This window comes from Zingiber officinale, chromosome 5B, assembly GCF_018446385.1.
Source record: "Zingiber officinale cultivar Zhangliang chromosome 5B, Zo_v1.1, whole genome shotgun sequence".
NCBI lineage: Eukaryota > Viridiplantae > Streptophyta > Magnoliopsida > Zingiberales > Zingiberaceae > Zingiber > Zingiber officinale.
Genome location: NC_055995.1, coordinates 95,531,714 through 95,554,120, shown reverse-complemented (window position 1 = coordinate 95,554,120; position 22,407 = coordinate 95,531,714). Strand labels below are relative to the sequence as shown.

At 31.9% G+C, this 22,407-nt stretch overlaps 1 protein-coding gene across 1 annotated transcript; it reads left to right on the top strand.

The window, feature by feature from the left end:
• Positions 1-17,618: 17,618 nt before the first annotated feature.
• LOC121985067 (glycine-rich RNA-binding protein 4, mitochondrial-like) lies at positions 17,619-20,762 on the top strand. Its single transcript, XM_042538334.1, has 5 exons — positions 17,619-17,776; positions 19,637-19,786; positions 19,996-20,064; positions 20,274-20,380; positions 20,489-20,762. Exons 2-5 carry the CDS (start codon positions 19,654-19,656, stop codon positions 20,654-20,656), a joined length of 477 nt encoding a protein of 158 aa, XP_042394268.1. The 5' UTR covers positions 17,619-17,776; positions 19,637-19,653; the 3' UTR covers positions 20,657-20,762.
• The last annotated feature ends 1,645 nt before the right edge of the window (positions 20,763-22,407 follow it).

Genomic DNA, 22,407 nt, shown 5'->3' with positions numbered 1-22,407 from the left:
CATTTTTTATTAATTATTTAATTAGTTTTTTTGAGTTTATGGATTATTATTTTATAGAAATGATTGATAAACTCATAAAAATGATTTAGTATTTTTTAAATTTAATAGTTAAATATATTTTAATTGAAAATACCAAACCAAATATATATGTAATTGATTTTTAAAAATTTACCAATTATTTATTTTAAAAAAAAATTATCGACGGTAATTTTTTAAATAACGGTAGAATCCTGCCAAATCCTGATTGTTTTTATTTTTTATTTTTTGTTTTTTATTTTTTATTTTTATGGATGGTTGTTGCTCAGGCACATTAGGCCCTTAGAAAGTAAATTATAGCAAATTGCATCAAATATTATTGATTGTAATCTGATCGGCTTCCTGTAGTTCTCCGTGAATGGGCTGTAGAGTATTTTTTTAGGCCATGAAAGTAAGGAAATATGTACGAAGTTAGGGATGTATATAAATCAAACGGTTCGTGAGCTATTCGGAGCTCGATTCGGTAAAAAGTTCATTCGAGTTCGTTCATTTATCTTATCGAGTCGAGCTCGAGCTCGACAGTTTTATCGAGCCGAGCTCGAGCATAAGGACATTCGGCTCGTGAGCTCGCGAACATGTTCGTTTATAGGCTCGCGAGCCAAAAAAATGAACCTTAAAACGAGCCTTAAATCGAACCAAAAAATGAGTTCTAAAACGAGCTTTAAAATGAGTCAAAAAATGAGCTCTAAAACGAACTCTAAACGAGCCCGAGCTCGCTTAACGAGTTAGGCTCATTAACTTTGATAATCGAGTTAATAACGAACCGAGCTCGAACTGTTCGCGAGCTTGATAATTCTAAAACGAGCCTAACTCAAGCCTTGTGATAAAAGCTCGATTCAAACTCGAGTCGAGCTCGAGCCTTAATATAACTTAAACGAGTCGAGCTCGAGCCTAATAATATTAGGCTCGAACTCGGCTCGTTTACATCCCTGTACAAACCTGTGCTCATCCTCAGCTTTATTAGAGCATCTACAATGGGAGCTCTTTCAGAGCTCCCACTATGAGCTGACAGTAAGGGAAAAAAGCTCCCTCCAAAGTGGAGGGAGGTTTTTCCCTTTAATCGAAGAAGCGGCTCTGTAACCACGGAGCCGCTTCTTCGACTTTTTGTTTTTTTTTTTGTTTTTTTATAATTGTATAAAAATTTAACAATTTTATTTATGAATTTAAATTTTATTAAAATTTAATTATATAAAATATAAATATGAAGGAGAGATAATGAAATATATATAATGTAAAGTGTGGACCCATGAGAAATTGTTGAGAGACTTTTTTTGATAGTGGAGAGAGGTGTGAGGTTTTTAACTTTTGATGTGACATAGATATGACAACGAAGTAACTCTCAATGGATTTTAACCACTATGGATACCCTTAGATCTCTCTGCATGGAGTAAACGTACGCCTCATATCTTTGACACTACTGAACACCAACCAACATCATCTCTTTCTCCTTCCCAACATCGTCCCACTCTATCTGCCTTCTCCAAGATGTAAACAAACTCATTCAGCTTCACCCATGATTCAGCAGACCATATCCAGACATGAACGTGCCGGAACATCGGTAATGCTCCAGGCATAGCCACGATTCCTCCCAAACTGCCACGCTGATGTTGTAGTCCAACTTCACAACGTTGACGTTGTCAGCCATCGCGAGAAACTCGATGGCCCTCGTGGCAATCTCATATGATCACATCACGTAGTAGGGATAAACTGTGGTGTACCGGTCGGAAGCCCAGAAGACGGCCCCTTGGTGCACAACAGGCTAGTTAGGATTGTCAAACTTCAAGTTGAGGCTGCAGTGGTGGAAGTCTGCTAGACTTTCCTTGTCCAAACCTGGTCGTCAAGTCGAACACGCAGCACCGGTGGTAGTCTGCTAGACCAATCTTGGTCAATCAGGTAGACTAGCTTATAGTCACCCGTGACACTGTCACCATCGTTGGTCAACTTGACGGTCAAATTGGAATGCAGTGCGATGCCATCATCGGGGGAATGCGGATGAGCAAGGACTCACCACTGATGGACTTATAGCCACATATGCTATAGAAAATAGTATTTTTTTCAGCTAGAAAATGAGACTGTCGATGGAGCAAAGGATCCTAACATCGTAGGTGGAGAGGATATCCAAAGTGTCCCGGGAGAGTTCGGTGTCCAAATCGAGGAGGAAGAATTGTAGGCGAACTAGTTGTTGTGGAAGACGACAACAGCGACGGAGAGGAGATCGGAGGTGATCATATTCTTCAAGAACTTTGAGATGAGGTACGAGATGTAGGTGGAAGAGGTTCTTGTGGGAGGTAAGAGAAAACCTCTATCAATTAAATATAGTTGAGGATTTTCTGATCACTAGAGGTGGAAGCATCGACACTACTTCCAAGTTGAAGATTATGATCAACCATTGATTCATGTAGAGTCTTCAATTACAATGTAAGTAAATTGTAGCAATAAAAGTAATTACACTCACCTAAGTATCCCTCAGAGTCCATTCCTAGGTTATATAAAGGGAGATAAATCATATAGTCAGCTTATAGCCGACCACTAAGTGGCTGGGGGAGGGGGGTTTAGGAGAAATTTTTTTCTAAGGGCATTCGTCGGTCGGAAATTGTTCCTCAACATCATGAACAATGTTATTATTTGCCCTTCATCATCATGATATTTCTATTGTTTCTATTATTTTATATGATTGGGTATGCCTCAAACTCAACATTCAGTAAAACATGTTCAAACTCATAAAGCACGTAAATAACATAGACTAGTGATGTGGTAATCTACAAAAATTGATTGCATTGATATGATATTACTAGTTACATTATCATTTATAGAGCTTAATAGAAAGACAACTACCTAATAACACAAACTTAATAAAGTGTATTTCTATAATTAATCTAATTATTATAAAGTCCACCCATAAATCTTATACCTATGAATTATGATCGATATGATAGCTTATTGCATACATCCAAATCTTTAGCCAAACTTTTTTTTTTTTCATTTTTAATATAACTATCAAGTTCTGAATAATGTGGAAGAAAAGAATAGAGTAGTTGCTTCTGAGTCCCAAAGAGTGATCCATATCATTCGAACCTCCTCACCTATGAGTCCTCATTCTGAGTTATTTTATGGTCGACCTTGCGTTAAACTTTTAATTCATCGGATGCACCATGTTTTATTTGCATATGAACGATGCAAATCTAAATTACACTAACCAAGTTAATTTATATGTAAGCATGATCTATATGCATCGAATGATTGATTTATTTTTTGCTACCACAAACTAATTGTAACTTGCACATTAATGGTTAAGACTTGAAATCAAAATTTCAAACCTATAAATAAATATACCGAAGTTTTGGTATATTATAATTTCAGTATACCAAAATTTTGAAACCAAATTTTAAGTACAGTATCGATATAAACATTTTTAAATACAACATTCCAGATAATGCAGTCTAAAAATGCAAGCTTTAAAATTTTACTCACATGATCTCTGATGTTCTCATGCCTTCATGTCTTAAATCTCATTGAATATTCTTGCTTTAAATTCTACCTTATCAAGTCTTTAATCCATTGGATATACTAAGCTCCCCGAGCTTGTTCCTTGTCATTAGATTATTCTTACCTATGAGTCCTCCTCGTTCAACAACCTAATGGTCAGCACCAAACTTTTGATTCATCTAATCTCTCAAATTCCTAAAGCGTGCTCTATGTCATTTGATCCTTCTCGCCTATGAGTCCATATTCTGAGCTATCTTATGGTTCACTTTGTGTTAGACTTTTGAGTAATTGTATGCATCATGCTTTATTTGCACATGGACAATGCATATCTAAATTACACTAAACCTAATTTATTTATATGTGAGCAAGACAAATGTGCATCGAATGATGGAGTGATTGATTTATTTTTGTGCTAACTCAACCTAATTCTAAATTACATATTAATGGTCAAGACTTGAAATCAGGATTTCAAACATATAAATAGAGATACTGAAGTTTCGGTATACCAAAATTTTGATATAGTACGACACATCATTCTAATTGATATTGCCTAAAAAATGCAAACCTTAAGATTTTATTCTACTCATATAATGTCTTATTTTCTCGTGCTTTCATGTCCTAAATCTCATTAATTTTTCTTACTATAAATTCCACCTTATCAAACCTTTAATACATTGGATATACTAAGCTTCCTGAGCTCATTCCTTGTCATTAGATTCTTCTTGCCTATCAGTCCATCTCGTTCAACTACCTTATGGCCCGCATCAAGCTTTTGATTCATCTAGTATCTCAAATTACGAAAGTGTTCTCCACTTCATTAGATCCTCCTCCCCTATGTGTCCTCATTCTGAGCTATCTTATGGTCCACCTTGCGTTAAACTTTTGATTCATTGAATGCACCATGCTTTATTTGCACATGGACAATATAAATCTAAATTACACTAAACCTAGTTAATTTATGTGTGAACAAGACCTATGTGTATCAAATGGAGTGATTGATTTATTTTTGTGCTAACTCAACCTAATTATAACTTACACATTAATAGTTAAGACTTGAAATCAAGATATCAAACCTATAAATAGAGATACCAAAGTTAAAGTATAGTTCTGGGATAAAGTTTTGTAAACACATCATTACAAATGATGCTACCTAAAAATGCAAGCCTTAAGATTTTATTTTACTCACATAATCTCTAATGTTCTCAAACCTTCATGTCTTAAATTTCATTGACTATTCTTGCTTTAAATTCAACCTTATCAAACTTTTAATCCATTGGATATACTAAGCTCCCCAAACTACCTTGTGGTTAGCATCAAGTTTTGATTCATATAATAACTCAAATTCCCATAGTGTGCTATGTCATTCGGTTCTCTTCACTTATGAGTCCTCATTCTAAGCTATTTTATAGTCCATCTTGCGTTAGACTTTTAATTAATTGAATGCAACATACTTTATTTGCACATGGAAGATGCAAATCTAAATTACACTAAACCTAGTAAATTTTTTTGCGAGCATGACCTATATACATCGAATGATGGAGGGATTACTTTATTTTTATGTTATCTCAACCTAATTAAAACTTGCACATTTAGGTCAAGACTTGAAATTAAGATTTCAAACCTATAAATAGAGATACTGAAGTTTTGGTATATCAAAATTTTGATATATTGAAGTTTCAGTATATAAAAGTTTTGATATAAAAAAGTTTTGATATATCAAATTTTTAGTACAGTATTGATATAAGTTTTACTAAACATATCATTCTATATGAAACTATCTCAGATTTTATTTCACTCACAGAATCTCTTATGTTCTCGTGCTTTCATGCCTTTAATCTCATTGTTTCTTCTTACTTTAAATTCCATAATATCAAGCCTTTAATCCATTAGATATACAAAACTACCCGTGCTTGTTCTCTATCATTAGATTCTTCTCGCCTATGAATCCTCCTCGTTCAACTACCTTATGGTTAGCATCAAGCTTTTGATTCATCTAATATCTCAAATTCCCAAAGCATGCTCCATATCATTAGATCCTCCTTGTCTATGAGTCCTCATTCTGAGCTACCTTATGGTCCACCTTGCCTTAGACTTTTGATTCATTGAATGCACCATGTTTTATTTGCAGACGGATGATGCAAATCTAAATTACACTCAACCTAGTTAATTTATGTATGAGCATAACCTATGTGCATCGAATGATGGAGAAATTGATTTAATTTTGTGCTACCTCAACCTAATTAAAACTTACATATTAATGGTCAAGACTTGAAATCAAGATTTCAAACTTATAAATAGAGATATCAAAGTTTCGGTATCTTGAAGTTTGGTATATTGAAGTTTCGCTATACCAAAGTTTGCATATACTAAAGTTTCTATACACCAATGTTTCGAGATACTAAAGTTTTGTGGTGGATCTTCTCATCCTCGTCCAAACTTTGGCTGTCGAGTAGTACATGCGGCACTGGTGGAAGCCTACTAGACCAATCTTGATCGATCGAGTGCCAGGTAGATGAGCTTATATTCGTCTGTGACGCTGCCACCATCATTTGTCAATTCAATGGCCAGGTTGGAGTGCAGTGTGATGCCGCCGTTGGGGGGAATATGGATGAGCCAGGACTAACCACTAATGGGATTATAGTCGCATATGCTATAGAAAATAGTGTCTTTTTTCAACTAGAAAATGAGACTGCAAACAGAACAAAGGATCTTGGCGTCATAGGTAAAGAGGATATCTAAGGAGTCTCGGGAGAGTCTAATGTCCAGATCGAGAAGGAAGAACTGTAGGTAAAAATAGTTATTGTGGAAGACGGCGGTAGTGGCAGTGGCGGCGACATTATTATGGTAGGATTAATGCATGAGGTAGAAGAGAGGATCCAAGGTGATTATGTTCTTCAAGGACTTGGATATGAGGTACCAGATGTAGGCAAAAGAGGTTCTTGCGGGTGGTAGGAGAAAACCTCCGCCAATTTAATAGAGTTGAGGATTTCCTCCACCAATATGACATATTGTAGAAACATCTACATACCATAATCCCACACTGTCAAATCTAGCAAGCGAGACATGCAATAGTGGGAAGCCCATATGACGACCCCTCGGTGCACCACAGGCTAGCTAGGGTTGTCAAACTTTAAGTTGTAGCCACCGTGGTGGATTTTCTCATCCCTCGTCCAAACTTGGGTCGTCGAGTTGTACGCGCGGCACCTGTGGAAGCCTGCTAGACCAATCCTAGTCGATCCAGTGCCAAGTACACAAGCTTATAGTCACTCGTAACATCGTCACCATCGTTGGTTAACTCTATGGCCAAGCTGGAGTGCAATGCGATGCCACTGTCGGGAGGGGGGGGGGGGATACAGATGAGCCAGGACTAGCCACTAATGTGGTTATAGCCCAGCCGCATATTCTATAGAAAATAATGTCTTTTTTCAGCTAGAAAATGAGACTGTCGGCGAAGCAAAGGATCCAGACATCATAGGCGGAGGGGATATTCAAGGAGTCCCGGGGTAGTCTGGAGTTCGGATCGAGGAGGAAGAATTGTAAGCGAAAATAGTTGTTGTGGAAGACTACAGCAGCGGTAGTGGTAGTGGCGATGGCAGCGGCGATCGCAACAACAGCGGTGGCGATGACGATGGCAGCGGTGGCGGTGGTGATGGCAGCGATAGCAACAGCGGTGATGGCAGCGACAACGACAACAACGACGATGGCAGCAGTGGCAGCAGCGGTGACATCAGCGGCGATGACAACGACATTATGGTAGAATTAATGCATGAGGTGAAGGAGTGGTTCAGAGATGATCATGTTCTTCAAGGACTTGGAGACGAGATATGAGATGCAGGCGGAAGAGGTTCTTCAAGGAGGTAGGAGAAAACAAGTTGAAAATTGTGGTCAACCATTGATTCCCGTAGAGTCTTCAATTACAATGTAAATACCTTATAGCAATAAAGGTGATTATGCTCATCCTAGGTATTTCTCATAGTCTATTCCCATATTATATGAAGGGAGGTAAATCATGTGGTTAGCTTATTGTCGACCGCTAAGTGACTAGTGAGTGAGAGGAATTTTTTTTCGAGGGCATGCGTCCATCAGGAATTGATTCTCAACATCCGTAATAATGTTGATGCTTGCCCTTCATCATCGTGATATTTTTTATTGTTTCCATTATTTCATATGATTTGATATGTCTCAGACTTAACATTCAGGCAAACATGTTCATGTAAGTGCAATCGACCTCTAGGGTTTCAATTTTTGATAATATGACCAAGGGGTGACCTAAACAGGACTTGATGTTTGGGAGAGAGAAGTCTAGTCAGGACTAGATGACTAACAAAGGTAAGTTCTAACCAAAGGTTAGGCAAGGTCGAAGTCTCGGTGAGTGAAGTCGGGCCCTAGTGAGTGAAACTAGCTAGTGGTTGAAGTCCCGGTGAGTGAAGCCGAGCCCTAGTAAGTGAAGCTAGGTGGTGGAAGTCCCGATGAGTGAAGTCGGGCCTTAGTGAGTGAAGCTAGGTAGTGGAAGTCTTGGTGAGTGAAGTCAGGCCCTAGTGAGTGAAGCTAGGTGGAGGAAGTTCTGGTGAGTGAAACCAGACCCTAGTGAGTGAAGATAGGTGGAGAAAATTCTGGTGAATGAATCCAGACAATGGAAGTCCTAGTGAGTGAAGCTAGACAACCCTAGGGAGGTAACCCTAAGTTTATTGTACTGTTTCATTTATTGTGCTAACTCAGTATTGCAGGGAAGTCGAGCTAGGTCGACGGGCGGACCTGATAGCTAGCACGAAGTCCAGATAGGTCGACGGGCTGACCGAACGTCTGGCAGGTAAGTTAAGGTAAGTCACTGGAGGGGAGTAACTTAGTGAGGACGCATTCCCCGTTTGAGAGAACAGTAGGTGTCGATCCAACTTAGAACCATTTCGGAAATCTAAGTTGAGATCGTGACTAGATTTCGGTCTCGGTGAGACGAAATCTAATTACTACTCTTTTATTATATTTGTGTTAACTTTTGTCTTGCAGGGTAATGTAACTTTTATTTTACCTCGGGCTAATATTTTCTTGCAGGAGAATAATTTTCTGGAGAAAAGTGGTCCGGGTGCCTGGAAGGGATCCGAGCGCCCGGAATCGGTCCGGGTGCCCGGAAGGCAAAACTTTATCTTGTCGTCACGAGGAGTGCACTGATTGGTCGGGCCTACGTCACAGTCCGGGTGCTCGGAAGGGATCCGGGCGCTCGGAGCATCCTATATAAGGAGGTCTCGCCCTGGAGCAAAAAACAACAACATCTTCCAATGACTGCTCTACTGCGCTATGCTCCTGCGGCGATGCTTCTCCGACAACCTGCAACTCAAGTTCTGTTTATTGTTGTCAGTATTGTTCATTTTTTTATAGTTCTTGTACTCAACTTTGTAAACCTGTTTGCGAACTATTAGCGATTACCCAACGAAAGCACTTGACGAGTGCGGACCTTGGAGTAGGAGTCGACCAAGGATTCGAACCAAGTAAATTGGTTGGTGTTAGCATTGTTTTGCTTTTATTCTTCCACTGTGCTTACTCTAATTCGATACGATAATTTTTAGATCGATATTCACCCCCCCTCTGTCGACTTTCACGATCCAACAAGTGGTATCAGAGCAGGTACCGTTTTGAATTGGTGCAAGCACCAATCAAGTAAAGGGGGTCTTTTTTAAAAAGAAAAATTAAATATCATTTTTGTTTAAAAAATATTCTTTACGCCTTTCGTTTTTTTCCCTCCAAAAATATTTTTGACAAATTCATTTTCATTTTTTCACCGTTGGTTAGTGTTGACAAAATATTGCGTTTAACAAAATTTATAGTAATATTTTTTTAATATTTTATTTTTAAATTTTTTTCTCACGCATATTTCTTTATCTCCCACATTACTTACCCCAAGACAAAGTCTTGGAAATTGTTTCTTGTCTATTTTTTTGCAAATATATCAATGTCTATTCAAGAAGGATAGAGCATCTACGAACTACCACCATACGATCAAGAAGATTTCAACTATTGGAGGCGAGGAATGGAATGGTTCTTTGGAAGCCTAAATTTTGATAATGTGTTGATATTGAGAAAACCTTCTCGGGACTCAGAATTGAACGAAAATGTAAGTAAACTTATTTGTAATATTTTACCTAACAATATTTTATGCAGACTAGAAAAAAAGTATAAGAATGTACATGAGCTTTGGACCCAGTTGATCAAGCTACACGAGGAGTCGTTAGAGCTAGAGGATCAAGTCAAAATCAAATCTGGACTCGAGTCAAATCCAATCGAAAAGCCTACTGAATTAGAGGTTGCACTCAAGGTTAGTAATATTTATCAAAATACCCCTACTAGTAGTAGTTTAAAAAATATGCATGTTAATTTAGATATTTCTAAAAATATACGTGAAAATAGTGCATTTGATAATATATGCAAAAATACCCCTAGGATATTATCTGATAAAATAAATCTAATTAATTTAGAAAATTTAGAAAATATGAAAATAATTAATAACCCTAAAAATTCAAATGATAACCAAATCAATTTGAATCACTCTACCTCTAAGAAAAATTCAACTAATAATATTAAAAATATTACTTTACACAAAAATTTAAATAAATTAACAAATTTAAAAAAGTTAAATATTAAAAATTTAAATTTAAACTTAAATAAATCGGAAAATTCAAATGATAATGATGACAAGGTGATCTAGACAAAATTTAAAAATTTCTTAATAAATTATTTAATAATCTAAAAAATATCAATCCAAAAAATCCTATCAAAACCCAGATAATTTAATTGACAAAAAAAATTAAATTTTAAAGATAAGACTAATCTAATAAATTCAATTAATCATATCAACTTAAAAGGTAAAGATAATCTAGAAAATTCAAAATTACAATTAATAAAAGGTTAAAAGATAAAACTTTAAGGAGATATAATTCAAACAATTTAATTAATTCAAATTTAAAAATTAATAAAAACTTAAACATTAAATGCACTCTTTCAAAGAAGGACAATTTGACCAATTTAATTAATTCAAAATTAAATTAAAACTTAAATTGATTTAAAAATGAAACTTAAAACTTAAATTGAATTAAAATTTAAACTTAAATTAACTTAAAATTTAAAACTTAAACCTTAAATTAAATTAAAGCTTAAATTAACTTAAAAATTAAATTTAAATTACAAATTAAACATTAAATCTTAACTAAAACTAATCTTAATTATACAAAAATCTTAAAATAAAAATCAATAATTTAGGGGAGGCTCCAAATTAGTTGACACCTCAAAAAATAATCTACCTGGCAGGGTAATTAGGACTAGTTAAAAAGGGATAAAAATTTAACTTGAACTACAGTACTGGTGATGTTTTGGATGATAGTACGTTAGAGAAACTTTGTATAAGAAGATATAGCTTCAACCTGGTGCATTTTGCTTAGTGGAACTAATCGAAGCTATCCCTTACGGATCCTTACTAGTTAGACCAAGGTTTTGTACTAAGTTCAGTGGATAGAACTATTTGGAAAACCTCGAAAAGCATGGTTAATTTAATGATGCCCATGTGACTCACCATAGTTCAGAAGTTATCGAGAAAATATCTATCTGTTGAGCCCAAAGGTAAACCTGAATTTAACACAAAGCTAAACAAAACCTTGAAACTAAATCTAACTCATCTCACAGAAATTACAGGATTCCCTGATTAAAAACTTAGATTGGGTGAGATGACTAAGAATTTTGAATCGAACCAAATCGAATCGAATCGAATCAAACCAAATCAAATCAAATCGAACCAAATTAAATTAAATCTAATTATAATTGAATTAGATCTAATTAAAATTAAACTAAACCAAATCAAATTCAATTCAATTTCAAATTATTTTAAAATTAACTCAAATTAAAAATTATCTTAAAATTATTTTAAAAATTAACTTAACTTAAAAATCATTTTAAAAATTTAAAAATCATTTTAAAAATTAACTTAAATTAAAAATTATTTAAATTTTTTTATTATTTTAACATAAAAATTATTTTAACTTAAAAATTATTTTAACTTAAAAATTATCTTAAAAATAATTTTAGCTTAAAAATTATTTTTAAAAAAATTATTATTTTAACTTAAAAATTATTTTAACTTAAAAAATATTTTAAAAATTTTATTATTTTAATTAAAAAATTGTTTTAACTTTAAAATTATTTTTAAAAATTATTATTTTAATTAAAAAATTATTTCAAAAATTTATTATTTTAACTTAAAAATTACTTTAAAATTTTATTTTAACTTAAAAATTATCTTAAAAATTATTTTAACTTATAAAATTATTTTAACTTAAAAATTCTTTTAAAAAATTATTTTAACTTAAAAAATTATTTTTAAAAACAATTATTTCAACTTAAAAATTTGTTTTAACTTAAGAATTATTTTACAAATATATTTTAATTAAAAAAATATTTTAAAAAATATTTTAACTTAAAAGTTATTTTAAAAATTATTTTTATTTAAAATATTATTTTTTTAAAAAAAATTAAGTTAAAAATTAATTTTAACTTAAAAAATTATTAAAAAAATTATTTTAACTTAAAAATTCTTTTAAAATCAATTATTTTAACTTAAAGAATTCTTTTAATTAAAATTATTTTAAATTAAAAATTATTTTAACTTAAAAAATTATTTTAACTTAAAAAATTATTTTAAAAAATCAGTTTGACTTATAAAATTATTTTCTTATATAAATTATTTTAACTTAAAAATAATTTCAAAAAAATATTTTAACTTAAAAAATTATTTTAAAAAAAAACTAGTTTTAAAATTATTTCAATTACTTAACTTTAAATTTACTTAAATATAATTAATTTACAAATTAACTTTAAAAATAATCAAATTAAGAAATTAATCTTAAAAATCAAATTAAACTTAAATTAACTTAAAAATAAAACTTAAAATTTAAATTTAAAAGTGAAATTAAAATTAACTTAACTAAAAATTAATTTAAATTAACTGCAATTAGTTAAACTTAACTTAGATTTCAACTTAATTTAACGACGTGAAATTTACAACTTATTTAATTTAAATCTACTTAATTCTTATCTTAATTAGAAAAAGTTAATGTAACTTATTTAACAGATTAATTAATCTACTGATTTGTTAACTTTGTTTTTAACATAACCTAAATAAATTTAACTTTGAATTAATACGGACTTCAAACTTAATTAATCCTACTTAAATTAAATTTAAAACAGAAAAATAAAATAAATATTATAACTAAAAATGTTATTAAATTAACTCAATCAATACAAAATTTAAGCTGTTTTAATCAAATAAGTATTAAATTATTGAATTAAGTACAAATTAATCAATAAACTATTGATAATGATTAACTGTCATTGAATTAGTAACAAATTATTTTATTTAACTTTAACCTAAACTTTAACTTAATAAACCTAAATATAAAGTTAATTATTTTTAGACCAATTGGTCAATAATTGAACAATTATACCAAGTATATAAAGATAATTATGTAGGAAAATATTATTAATCCTAAATCCCTTAAAATACTTAGGTAGAAAAATATGCTAAGAGCATCCGTATTGCTCGTTAATGGGGGTGTTATAACACCCCCATTGGTGTTAAAACCAATGTGAAGGGGTGTTATTACACCCCTTCACATTAACACGTTCATGACTTTGAACGTGTTAATGTGGTATGGGGTGGGCGAGCCTTGGCCCACCTCGGTAAGTGTATTTTTTTTAAAAAAAAAATGATTAAAAAATATAAATTTTAAAATTAAAAATCAAATAAAATAGGTAAATAATAAATAATGAGTGTATTTTTAGTAATAATAATATTTTTTAAAAGGGTAATAATTTATTTTTTTACATACTTTTTTTCCAACTTAGGCTTGCATTTTATATTATATTATTTATTTATAATTTATTTTTATTTAATTTGAATTAAATTAAAAAATTGTAACGACTAGTTAACTGCTATTATTAAAAATAATAATAATAATTTTAATATTTTAAAATTTATTTATTTAATATGATATAATTTTAAGATGATTGAGTGAATAATAAGTATTAACGTTAAAAGGAATGTGGGTGGAAGAGATGTGTTGTTATAACAAGTATATGACAGTGAGCTCTATGTTTTTTGATGAAGTGGTGAGTGTTATAACATAGATCCATTGTGGATGCTCTAAGGCTTTGAAAATTGACATACCCAACCCCGAGTGTTGACTTCAAGGGGAGTGTTGAGTGTTGACATCGGGGGGAGTGTTGACATCAGGGGAGGTATTTTTGAGAAATATGTTTGCAAAATCTTTTAAAAAATTATTTTTATAAAAATATTTGAAAAATCTATAAATATGAAAAATATTTTGAAAAAAAACTTCTCACACTTTATTTGAAAAATATTCTTAAAATATTTTCAAAACTTTTTTAATCATTTTGAAAACTATTTTACAAATTTATTTTATAAAAAAAAAACACTCTATCCTTTTCAAAAATTGTTTTGATTTAACATACTTTTTAAAAAATATTTTGTTACTTAGTAAACATTTAAAAACTTAAGTTAACAAACCCTTCTTAAAAGATTTTGGTGCACAATCACTTTTAAATTTGTTTTTCTTATTATTGGAAAATGTATTGAAAGCTCATATTTAAACTTTGTATTCTTTTAATTTGGATCAACCCCCTAGACACATATGAGGTTTTACTTGTGGTTAACAAGAAGTCCTAAGAATGTGTTAAGTTAAGAGAAATCCCTAATTAAAAGATTAAAAGTAATTTTTAAAAATTAAGTTATGCAAATCTTTAAAACTGAGTTTGAAAAATTATTTTTATAAGCTTTTACAAAACACTCCTTGCTTTACAAATTTTTATGAAACAACTTGAAATTTTTTTAAAATGCACTATCAAAGAGTTACTTAAACTCTCAAAAGTTGTTAATTGTGAAAACTTACTTAGAAAATTTATTCAAAATTACTTTTAAAATCTTTAATTCAAAAAATTCTCTTCAAAAGTTTTATAAAGTTAAAAAAAAAGTTTACTTAAGTCTTCTTTTATTCTTACTTAGAAAGATATTTTTACAAATACTTTGGAAAAAATTGCGCACATTGTTGGTGCAAAATCTAATAGAACCTTAAGTTTATATCATTTTGATGTATGTCAGGGGGAGAGTGATGTCTTAAGTTAAAAAAAAATATCTAAAACCTCTTAAACTTTTTCAAATTTCTCAACTCTTGAGAATTAACCCTTAAAAGACCCAAGCCTAACTTAAAAAAATTGTCAAACATCAAAAAGGGGGAGATTGTTGGTGCAATCGATCTCTAGGGTTTTGATGCTTCACAATATGACCAAGGGTTGACCCAAACAGGACTTGATATTAGAGAGAGAAGTCTAATTAGGACTAGATGACTAGAAAAAGTAAGTTCTAACCAAAGGTTAGGCAAGGTGGAAGTCCCGGTGTGTGAAATCGGGTCATAGTGAGTGAAGCTAAGTGGTGGAAGTCCCTGTGAGTGAAGTCGGACCCTAATGAGTGAAGTTAGGTGGTGGACATCCCGATGAGTGAAGTCGGATCATAGTGAGTGAAGCTAGATAGTGGAAGCCCTGATGAGTAAAGTCAAACCCTAATGAGTGAAACTAAGTAGAATGCAACAAAAAATTTTCGATTTTATAAGAACATCTCTGTTTCTTGAATCATGTGCTTGACAGGGGTCTCATAAATATCATTGATACCTACAAGATGGATCTTATTGTTATACACCCGCCACATATGATTGCCTGCATTTACATTGCTTGTGTTCTAAAGGACAAGGATTCACCTCATGGTTCGAGGAACTTCGCGCAAACATGAACATCGTGAGCATTATTTCCAACTATTATTTGTTCCGCCTTGCATTAATCCTACTTTTGCTCAGTTGATCGTTCAATTTACACTGGTTCTAAGGTCAAAAATATCACCATGGAGATATTGGAGATTTTTCGAATACTGCTGGCCCTGGCCGAAGCAACAACATCATACTCCCAAGGATAAAATCAATGCCTCCCTTATTCTTATTTTTTTTCTTTTTCTTTTTCTTTTCGGATGTAATTACTCAGTTGAGAACCTTTGATCTTTCAAATTTGTGAGATTCTTTGGAATCATGTGTTTCATTAGAGGTTATCATTGATAATCTTAATTATCCATAAATAAAAAAATTATTTGATTTAGGTAATGATTGATTCTTGAATAATCTTGCATTACTGACACAAACATCATTAATTCAGGGATTCAACCTAGAATACAATTATCTCATATTGTTGGGGTTTTTCTCGATTCCAAGGTTATCGAGTTTCAACGAAAAATTCATGCACGCTACTTGCAAACACTGCTCGTCGGGGGGTGGCAGGCGATTCACCAGAAGGCTCGGTGGGTGGCATTCAACCGGAGGAGGCAAGCCTAGTCCCATGAACAAGGACATCGGACAAGTGGTGCCAGCTCAACGCCGTCACCGTTCCAGTGAAAGGCTCAAGTAGGCCACTTGCCGAACGTCACTTACCAGGGGTCGGAGGTGGCAAGCGGTTCACCGAAAGGCTCAATGGGCGACATTCGATCGATGCCATATGTCAGGGACGATCTCACATATGTGTGTGTGTGTGTGTGTTTTTTTTTTTAAATTAGGATCCCTAAAAAAATTATCTAGTCTAATGCCCAATAAAATTATCTCTTGAAGAAAAATTCAAAAATATTATCTCAATTTATTTATTTATATATATCACCATTAATAATAATAATAATTATTATTATTATTATATATTTTATTTTATCTTAGGACGACTAGTATAATTTTCTATATACATTATAATTTTTTATCCCCGAATTATGGTACTGTGGTAGAACCTCTAAGTTGTCATCCAAGTACCCATAATTATTTTATATATTCTAGTGATCGTGCACACGCGTTGCGTGTGTAATATAATACATTGAAATCACATTGACCATTTATAATGAAATTATATTAATTAAAGTATTTTAGCATTAAAATACTAAAGTAGAGTTATTAGTAGAGTCATTAGGGTAAAGTACCTGACTTTTGAAAATCTGAATTATTTATGTCTTTGAAAATCCGAATTGTTTGAATTTTCGAGTGTCACCCTTACGTTCAGAATCAAGAATTAATTATTTGGGTAAGATTTGTCAGACCCATGCAATAATGCAAAGGTGACGCTAGAGAATCCCAACAATAAACTACTATAACGGGCTTCCCTATGAAAAAAATTAATTTAATTTAATATTATACTTATCTTAGTAAAAAAAACTAAGAAAAGTATATTTTTTTTAACATTGTCGGCCTAAAATATTTATAGAAGTTGATCATAGTGTTGTTAATTCTAAGATGTGAAACTAAAGAGAACTATATTTTTTTTATATAAAACAACCAGAGAAAATTAATGATGAGACGCAGCTGAGTCTCGAACTCTATATCACTGATTATTTTACTTGTGGAATTATTAATAAATCTTGGAATTATTTTTAATGTGAATAGAAAAAAAAAAGATATTAACACAAATTAATTTTAGACTTCACCAAAATTAGTAAAAGGGGGAGATTTTTAATAAAATAGTATATATATATATATATATATTTACAAACAAATAAATTTTATTTTATTATAATCAAACACTATTCAGTTATGAATCATAACTTTATATATTTTGAAAGATTTAGACATGCTTTTATAAAATAAATAAAATATATATTATAACATCTGGTGGAAATATAGAACAAATAAAATAATTTAAGTATCGTAAAGGAAAAATAAATCTCTTTCATCTATTTATTTCAATAGATAATAAGAGAAATTAATCATTTTATTTCATGCAAGTAAACGATATAAAAGAATAAATAATCTAATACTTCTTTACAATAAATTATATTTTTTTAATCTAAAATTGTATGCCAAAATATTTATCTATTCAACTTTTAAATTTGTTTTTTTTTTGAATATGTATGTAATCGGTTTGTAATGGATTAATGTAATATCCGTTGGACTTAGCTGTACAAAATAAAAATTTGAGGATTTACTTTGTAAAATGAAACTATAAAGAGTAAAAATGAAAAGAACCTGAGATATTTTCGCAAAGACGTGGCGGCGCTCAAAACCTAGGTATAAAGATCCCGACGAAGACAAGGTTAAATAAACCCTAGCGGCCTCCGTTTCTCTAATAATATCTTTTCTAAAACCCTTATCCCATCGCTCTCTCTAGATCCGGTTGAGGCATTTGCAAGGTTCGTTCTTTACTTACCTTTGTTAGTCTCTGGTCGATTTTATCTTTTTTCAACGTTTATGGTTATTAGAATCGATAAGTTTCTTCATTTTCTAGCCGTGTTTCTGATGTTGGGACTTAAATCTGTGTTTTCTCGTAAGCACGGCGTAGACGCCCTCTATTTTCCTCTTTCACTTCTCTATAAAGATAACGTTTTGCTATTTCTATATTGAGCAGATAAATGGTTGCATGACTTATGCTTTGTATACTAAATATGAAGATCGTTGATATTGTAGCAAGTGTTTCTTTGTCTGATATCTTAGTGGATGGTTGAAGTCGATTATCTGACTTTACGGTTGGATAGATTTTGTCATATATTATATCAGACCAGATTGTGAAACCAGGGCTGGTTGCGTGACCCTCAGTCCAGGGTGTTGCAATAATTTAATAGGCAGTCAGATGGGGAATTTAACAAGTGAATGAGATGTGCTTTATTGTCTTCGAAAAAACAAATGTTTCTGATTATTTTATCATGCCCTCAACAAATGAACTGCCTCAACCACTGTTCAAACGCAGTAGTTAAGAAGTTTCTTGTTGCGATGGATAGTTTTCTTAAAATTTTCCAGTATTTGCCCAAATGCATTGGTTGAGATATTTATGGTTGCAGTGACTGGTTTTCTAAAACGATTGTTTCCAGTATTTACCCAAATGCATTGGTTAAAATGTTTTTGATTGCAAAAGCTAGTTGTGTTCCAAACTGTTCTGTTCTAGTATCGTGCGTATCCTTGCTTGCTACAAGAAACTTTTTGTAGAAACTAAAAATGATGACCTGTGTTCGTATTGATTACTCTGGCCTTACTAGAGAATAGTACCCTTGGCTATTGAAAAAAGAAGACTTTTATTTTTATTACTCGAGTTGAAAGTTGTTATTTTAGGTACACTGTTTCTTAAACTTTACAACCTGAATTATGACCTATTTGTAATTGTTTCCTTCATTCTTAAACTTTATTTATTTTTAAGAAATGCTTCTGCATGATGAAGTTGTAACAGCATATCATGATTGCATTTTTGTGATGATTTTCCATCAAGAACCACTAAATTGATTTCATTTTATGTTATGGTTGTGAGATTCATTTTCTATTTTTAATTATGTTTGTCTTGCATTGATTCATTCATGAAAAATGTTGATTTGATTCCAGCAAATTAAGGACTTATAAATGATTTTGTAAGATCATAAAGAAGTACAATGGATTATGTCTCTTAAAGCTCAAACTAAGGTCAATTTTTAATTATTAAAATGTTGAGGCTTTTCCTGGTCTATCATTATTATTCGAAGAAGTAATTTCTTAATGCATGGTGTATTCTTATAATGTTTGAGTTAGGGATAATTTTGATTGCCCAGGTCTATTATTAGGTTGAAATTTTTATTGTTTTTGAGTTAGGATGTCTTGAGTGTTTTTTCAACTTGTCTCATTTACTGGTTTACATTTCCTTATCATTGTATATGCATGTTCTATGCTAAATCCAGATGCACATAGGTTGCAGATTTAAAGTCCCATATGGTTTCAGTTAATTTGCAGTATGAGAATCCCTTGGGATTAAGAATGTTAAAGCCAAACTTAAGCTGATAGTAGATTACAAAAAGCAGTGAAGTTCTATACTAGAGTTTCCTGATCAAAGATGTAACATTTGGTATTATAGTTGACGACATAGTTGATTCATCTGTCTTGTTAAATTGGCACTATTTTTTTACTCTTCAGCTGGGTTTTATTAGACAATCATAGTCCTGTGATTGCAGTATTGCTATGTTTACTTAGTGTTACAGATTTACAGGAACTCGTCATACATTGATTTCAAAATTTTAATAATGCATCTTTAACAGAACAATAGAAGGGGAAGATGGCATTTTGCAGAAAACTTTGTGGCTTAGTCGGGCAAGGAGTTCTTAAAGATAGTGTAATAGGCAGATCAAATGAGGCTTTCCAGATGCTTAACTCTTTTCGCTATATGTCTACAAAACTTTTTGTTGGAGGTATTATTCCTTTTTTTATTCTTCCACGATGATTTATTTATAAGTGAATAATACAATACATTCTAGCACATCTATATGTGTAAAGAAACTTTTAGTCAGAGGTATGATTTCTTTTTTTTTCCCATGATATACTTGGTAGTGAGTAATATGTTTTAGAACATCTTTTGTATGATGCCTTCTATATTTTTTTCCTTACCTGTTGCTGTCAGGACTCTCTTGGGGTACTGATGACCAAACACTCAAGGAAGCATTTGCCAGTTTTGGGAATGTGATTGAAGGTTAGTAGCTATGAACTAGTTAGTAATTGGAAATGTGATTGAAGGTAGCTAAACTACATATGAACTTGTCTTTCTTTCATGTCATGCGACTGCCTTTGTAATGCAATGAATGCTCAAGCCGCATGATTGCTCACAGCTGAAAAATCATAAGCTTTTACATCAAGTAGACGTGTGATCAACTCTGGGAAGTAACTTTATTATTTATGCAGCAAGAGTTATTACTGATAGAGACACAGGAAGATCGAGAGGCTTTGGGTTTGTCAGCTTTGAGAGCGATCAATCAGCAAGTGAAGCGGTGGCTGGCATGGATGGGCAGGTATGACCCTTTCTTTCATGACATTGGTTACAAAAGCCTGGTGATGTTTAAGTTCTTCCCAAAACAAAATAGATACAAGTGTTTTGACATTTTAGCATTAATGATCAGGAGTTGCAAGGCAGAAGTGTTCGAGTTAGCTATGCTAATGAAAGGCCTGCTGGTCCACGAGGTGGTTTTGGTGGTGGCGGCGGTTACGGCGGCGGTAGTTATGGCGGCGGCGGTTATGGTGGCAATTCTGGATATGGTGGTGGATCTGCAGGGCAGAATGACTTTTAAAAGCCGTTGAGGATTTCTCTGTGAAATCTATGAATGCTATGACAACTCTTTTTATATGCTTACTGCTAGTCTACATTTGGTGAAATGGAAAACCTATCTTGTGCGAGCGCAGTCGCTTTTTGCTTATGTGGTTAGACACCATTTTGATTTTTGCTGTGAATTAAGCTGCTGCTTGGTTCAACCTGTTTTTCGGTAATGCACAAAATTTGGTTTACTTACTATGAAAATTCTCAAAAAAAATTGTGTTAATGTTTTATTGTTCTTGATTTTTGCAAAAAATCTCTGACTTTAGCTAACATTTTTTGAGGCTTTTGTAATATTTTTTTTTTGAAAAAATAATTATGCAGGTGTTATTGGGGGTGTTGTAACATTCCTTTGTTATTTAAAGCAGTGAAAAAGGATGTTATAACACCCTTTTTGCTTGAATCCATAAGTTTTTTAATGGTTATATTTAACGGTTAATTTTAAATTTTATTTTCTTAATTTTATAATCTTAGTAGTTAAGTTGTAATTTCATTTTTTTCACGTATATCTATTTTATTAAATAAATATATTAAAAAGTTTTAATATTTTTTTGAAAAATAGTAATTTTTTTAAAACTATGATTATTATTACAAATAATAATAATAATAATAATTTAAAATTTTAAAATATATTTAAAATATATTTATTTAATATAATATAATTTTAAAATTATTGAGTGAAATGTGTTAATTATAAATAATGAGAGTTAATATTAAAAAATATAGATAAAAGGGATATATTATTATAAATTCAAAATCTAAAAAGTTAAGTTTTGTAAATCGATGAAATTTATTAACGACTTTCAATTCTTCTTTTTGAACTAGCAATAGTTGAAAGGTGATATTAATATAAAATCATATATGCTCGGCGGCATATATATAGTTAGTACATTCGTCATATCTATCAGCTCCGTATCAAGATTAAGGTCATCATCAATATCGTCACTATCTCAATATCGATATCGTCACGATAATCACTATCGTCACTATCACTAATATCAACAAAAAAAAACCTTCAGACTTGCAATACAAATACGAAAAGTTGTTCAGAAATATCATAAGGAAATGAACATGAGAGTTTTTCGTTAGGTACTTGACCAAATAGGATTGTCCAATTCCTATAGAACCTATCACTAAAATACCTTTAGAAGGGTATAGGACTAAACGGAGATGGGAAAAGAAAACTATTAGCCCCACATGGGATTTGTAAATAAGTGATTGTCTACTAATGAGCAAGGAATATCCTATGTGGGCAATGCAGAGGGAAGAAGAATTGACATATACAAAATAACTTTAATTTTTATGTATTACCTATACTTTTATATTTTTAGTGGACAGAGCTTTAATATTTTTATAGTTTTATACACCTTTAGGGGTACTTATAAAAAATTGAGGTGGAACAACTATCCCACTAGCTATACTTAATCTTAGCTAAAAGGCTGCCCATAAATTGGGTAAGGGTGCGGCAGGCCTATGCAATAGTAAAATACTAAGGTAAAGCTCAAGAATCCCAATAGCAAGTTACTGTAACAGACTACCACTTATAAAAACTTAATTTAATATCGATCTTAACAAAAAACCTGGGAAAAGTATGCTTTCTAATAGTGTTGTGAATTTTAAGATATGGGTCTAAAGAGAACTCTAGATTTTTAATTGATTAATAAAAAAAATTTTCAATATACGCTACAGTTGAGTCTCAAACTCAAGATCTCTGATTGATTAGTGAGA

Bases quoted from the DNA above. Each gene is read 5' to 3' on its own strand.
- LOC121985067 (XM_042538334.1), top strand. From the start codon at position 19,654: ATGGCATTTTGCAGAAAACTTTGTGGCTTAGTCGGGCAAGGAGTTCTT. The intron at 20,065-20,273 runs GTTAGTAGCTAT...TTATTTATGCAG, and splicing joins TTTTGGGAATGTGATTGAAG to CAAGAGTTATTACTGATAGA. The intron at 20,381-20,488 runs GTATGACCCTTT...ATTAATGATCAG, and splicing joins TGGCTGGCATGGATGGGCAG to GAGTTGCAAGGCAGAAGTGT.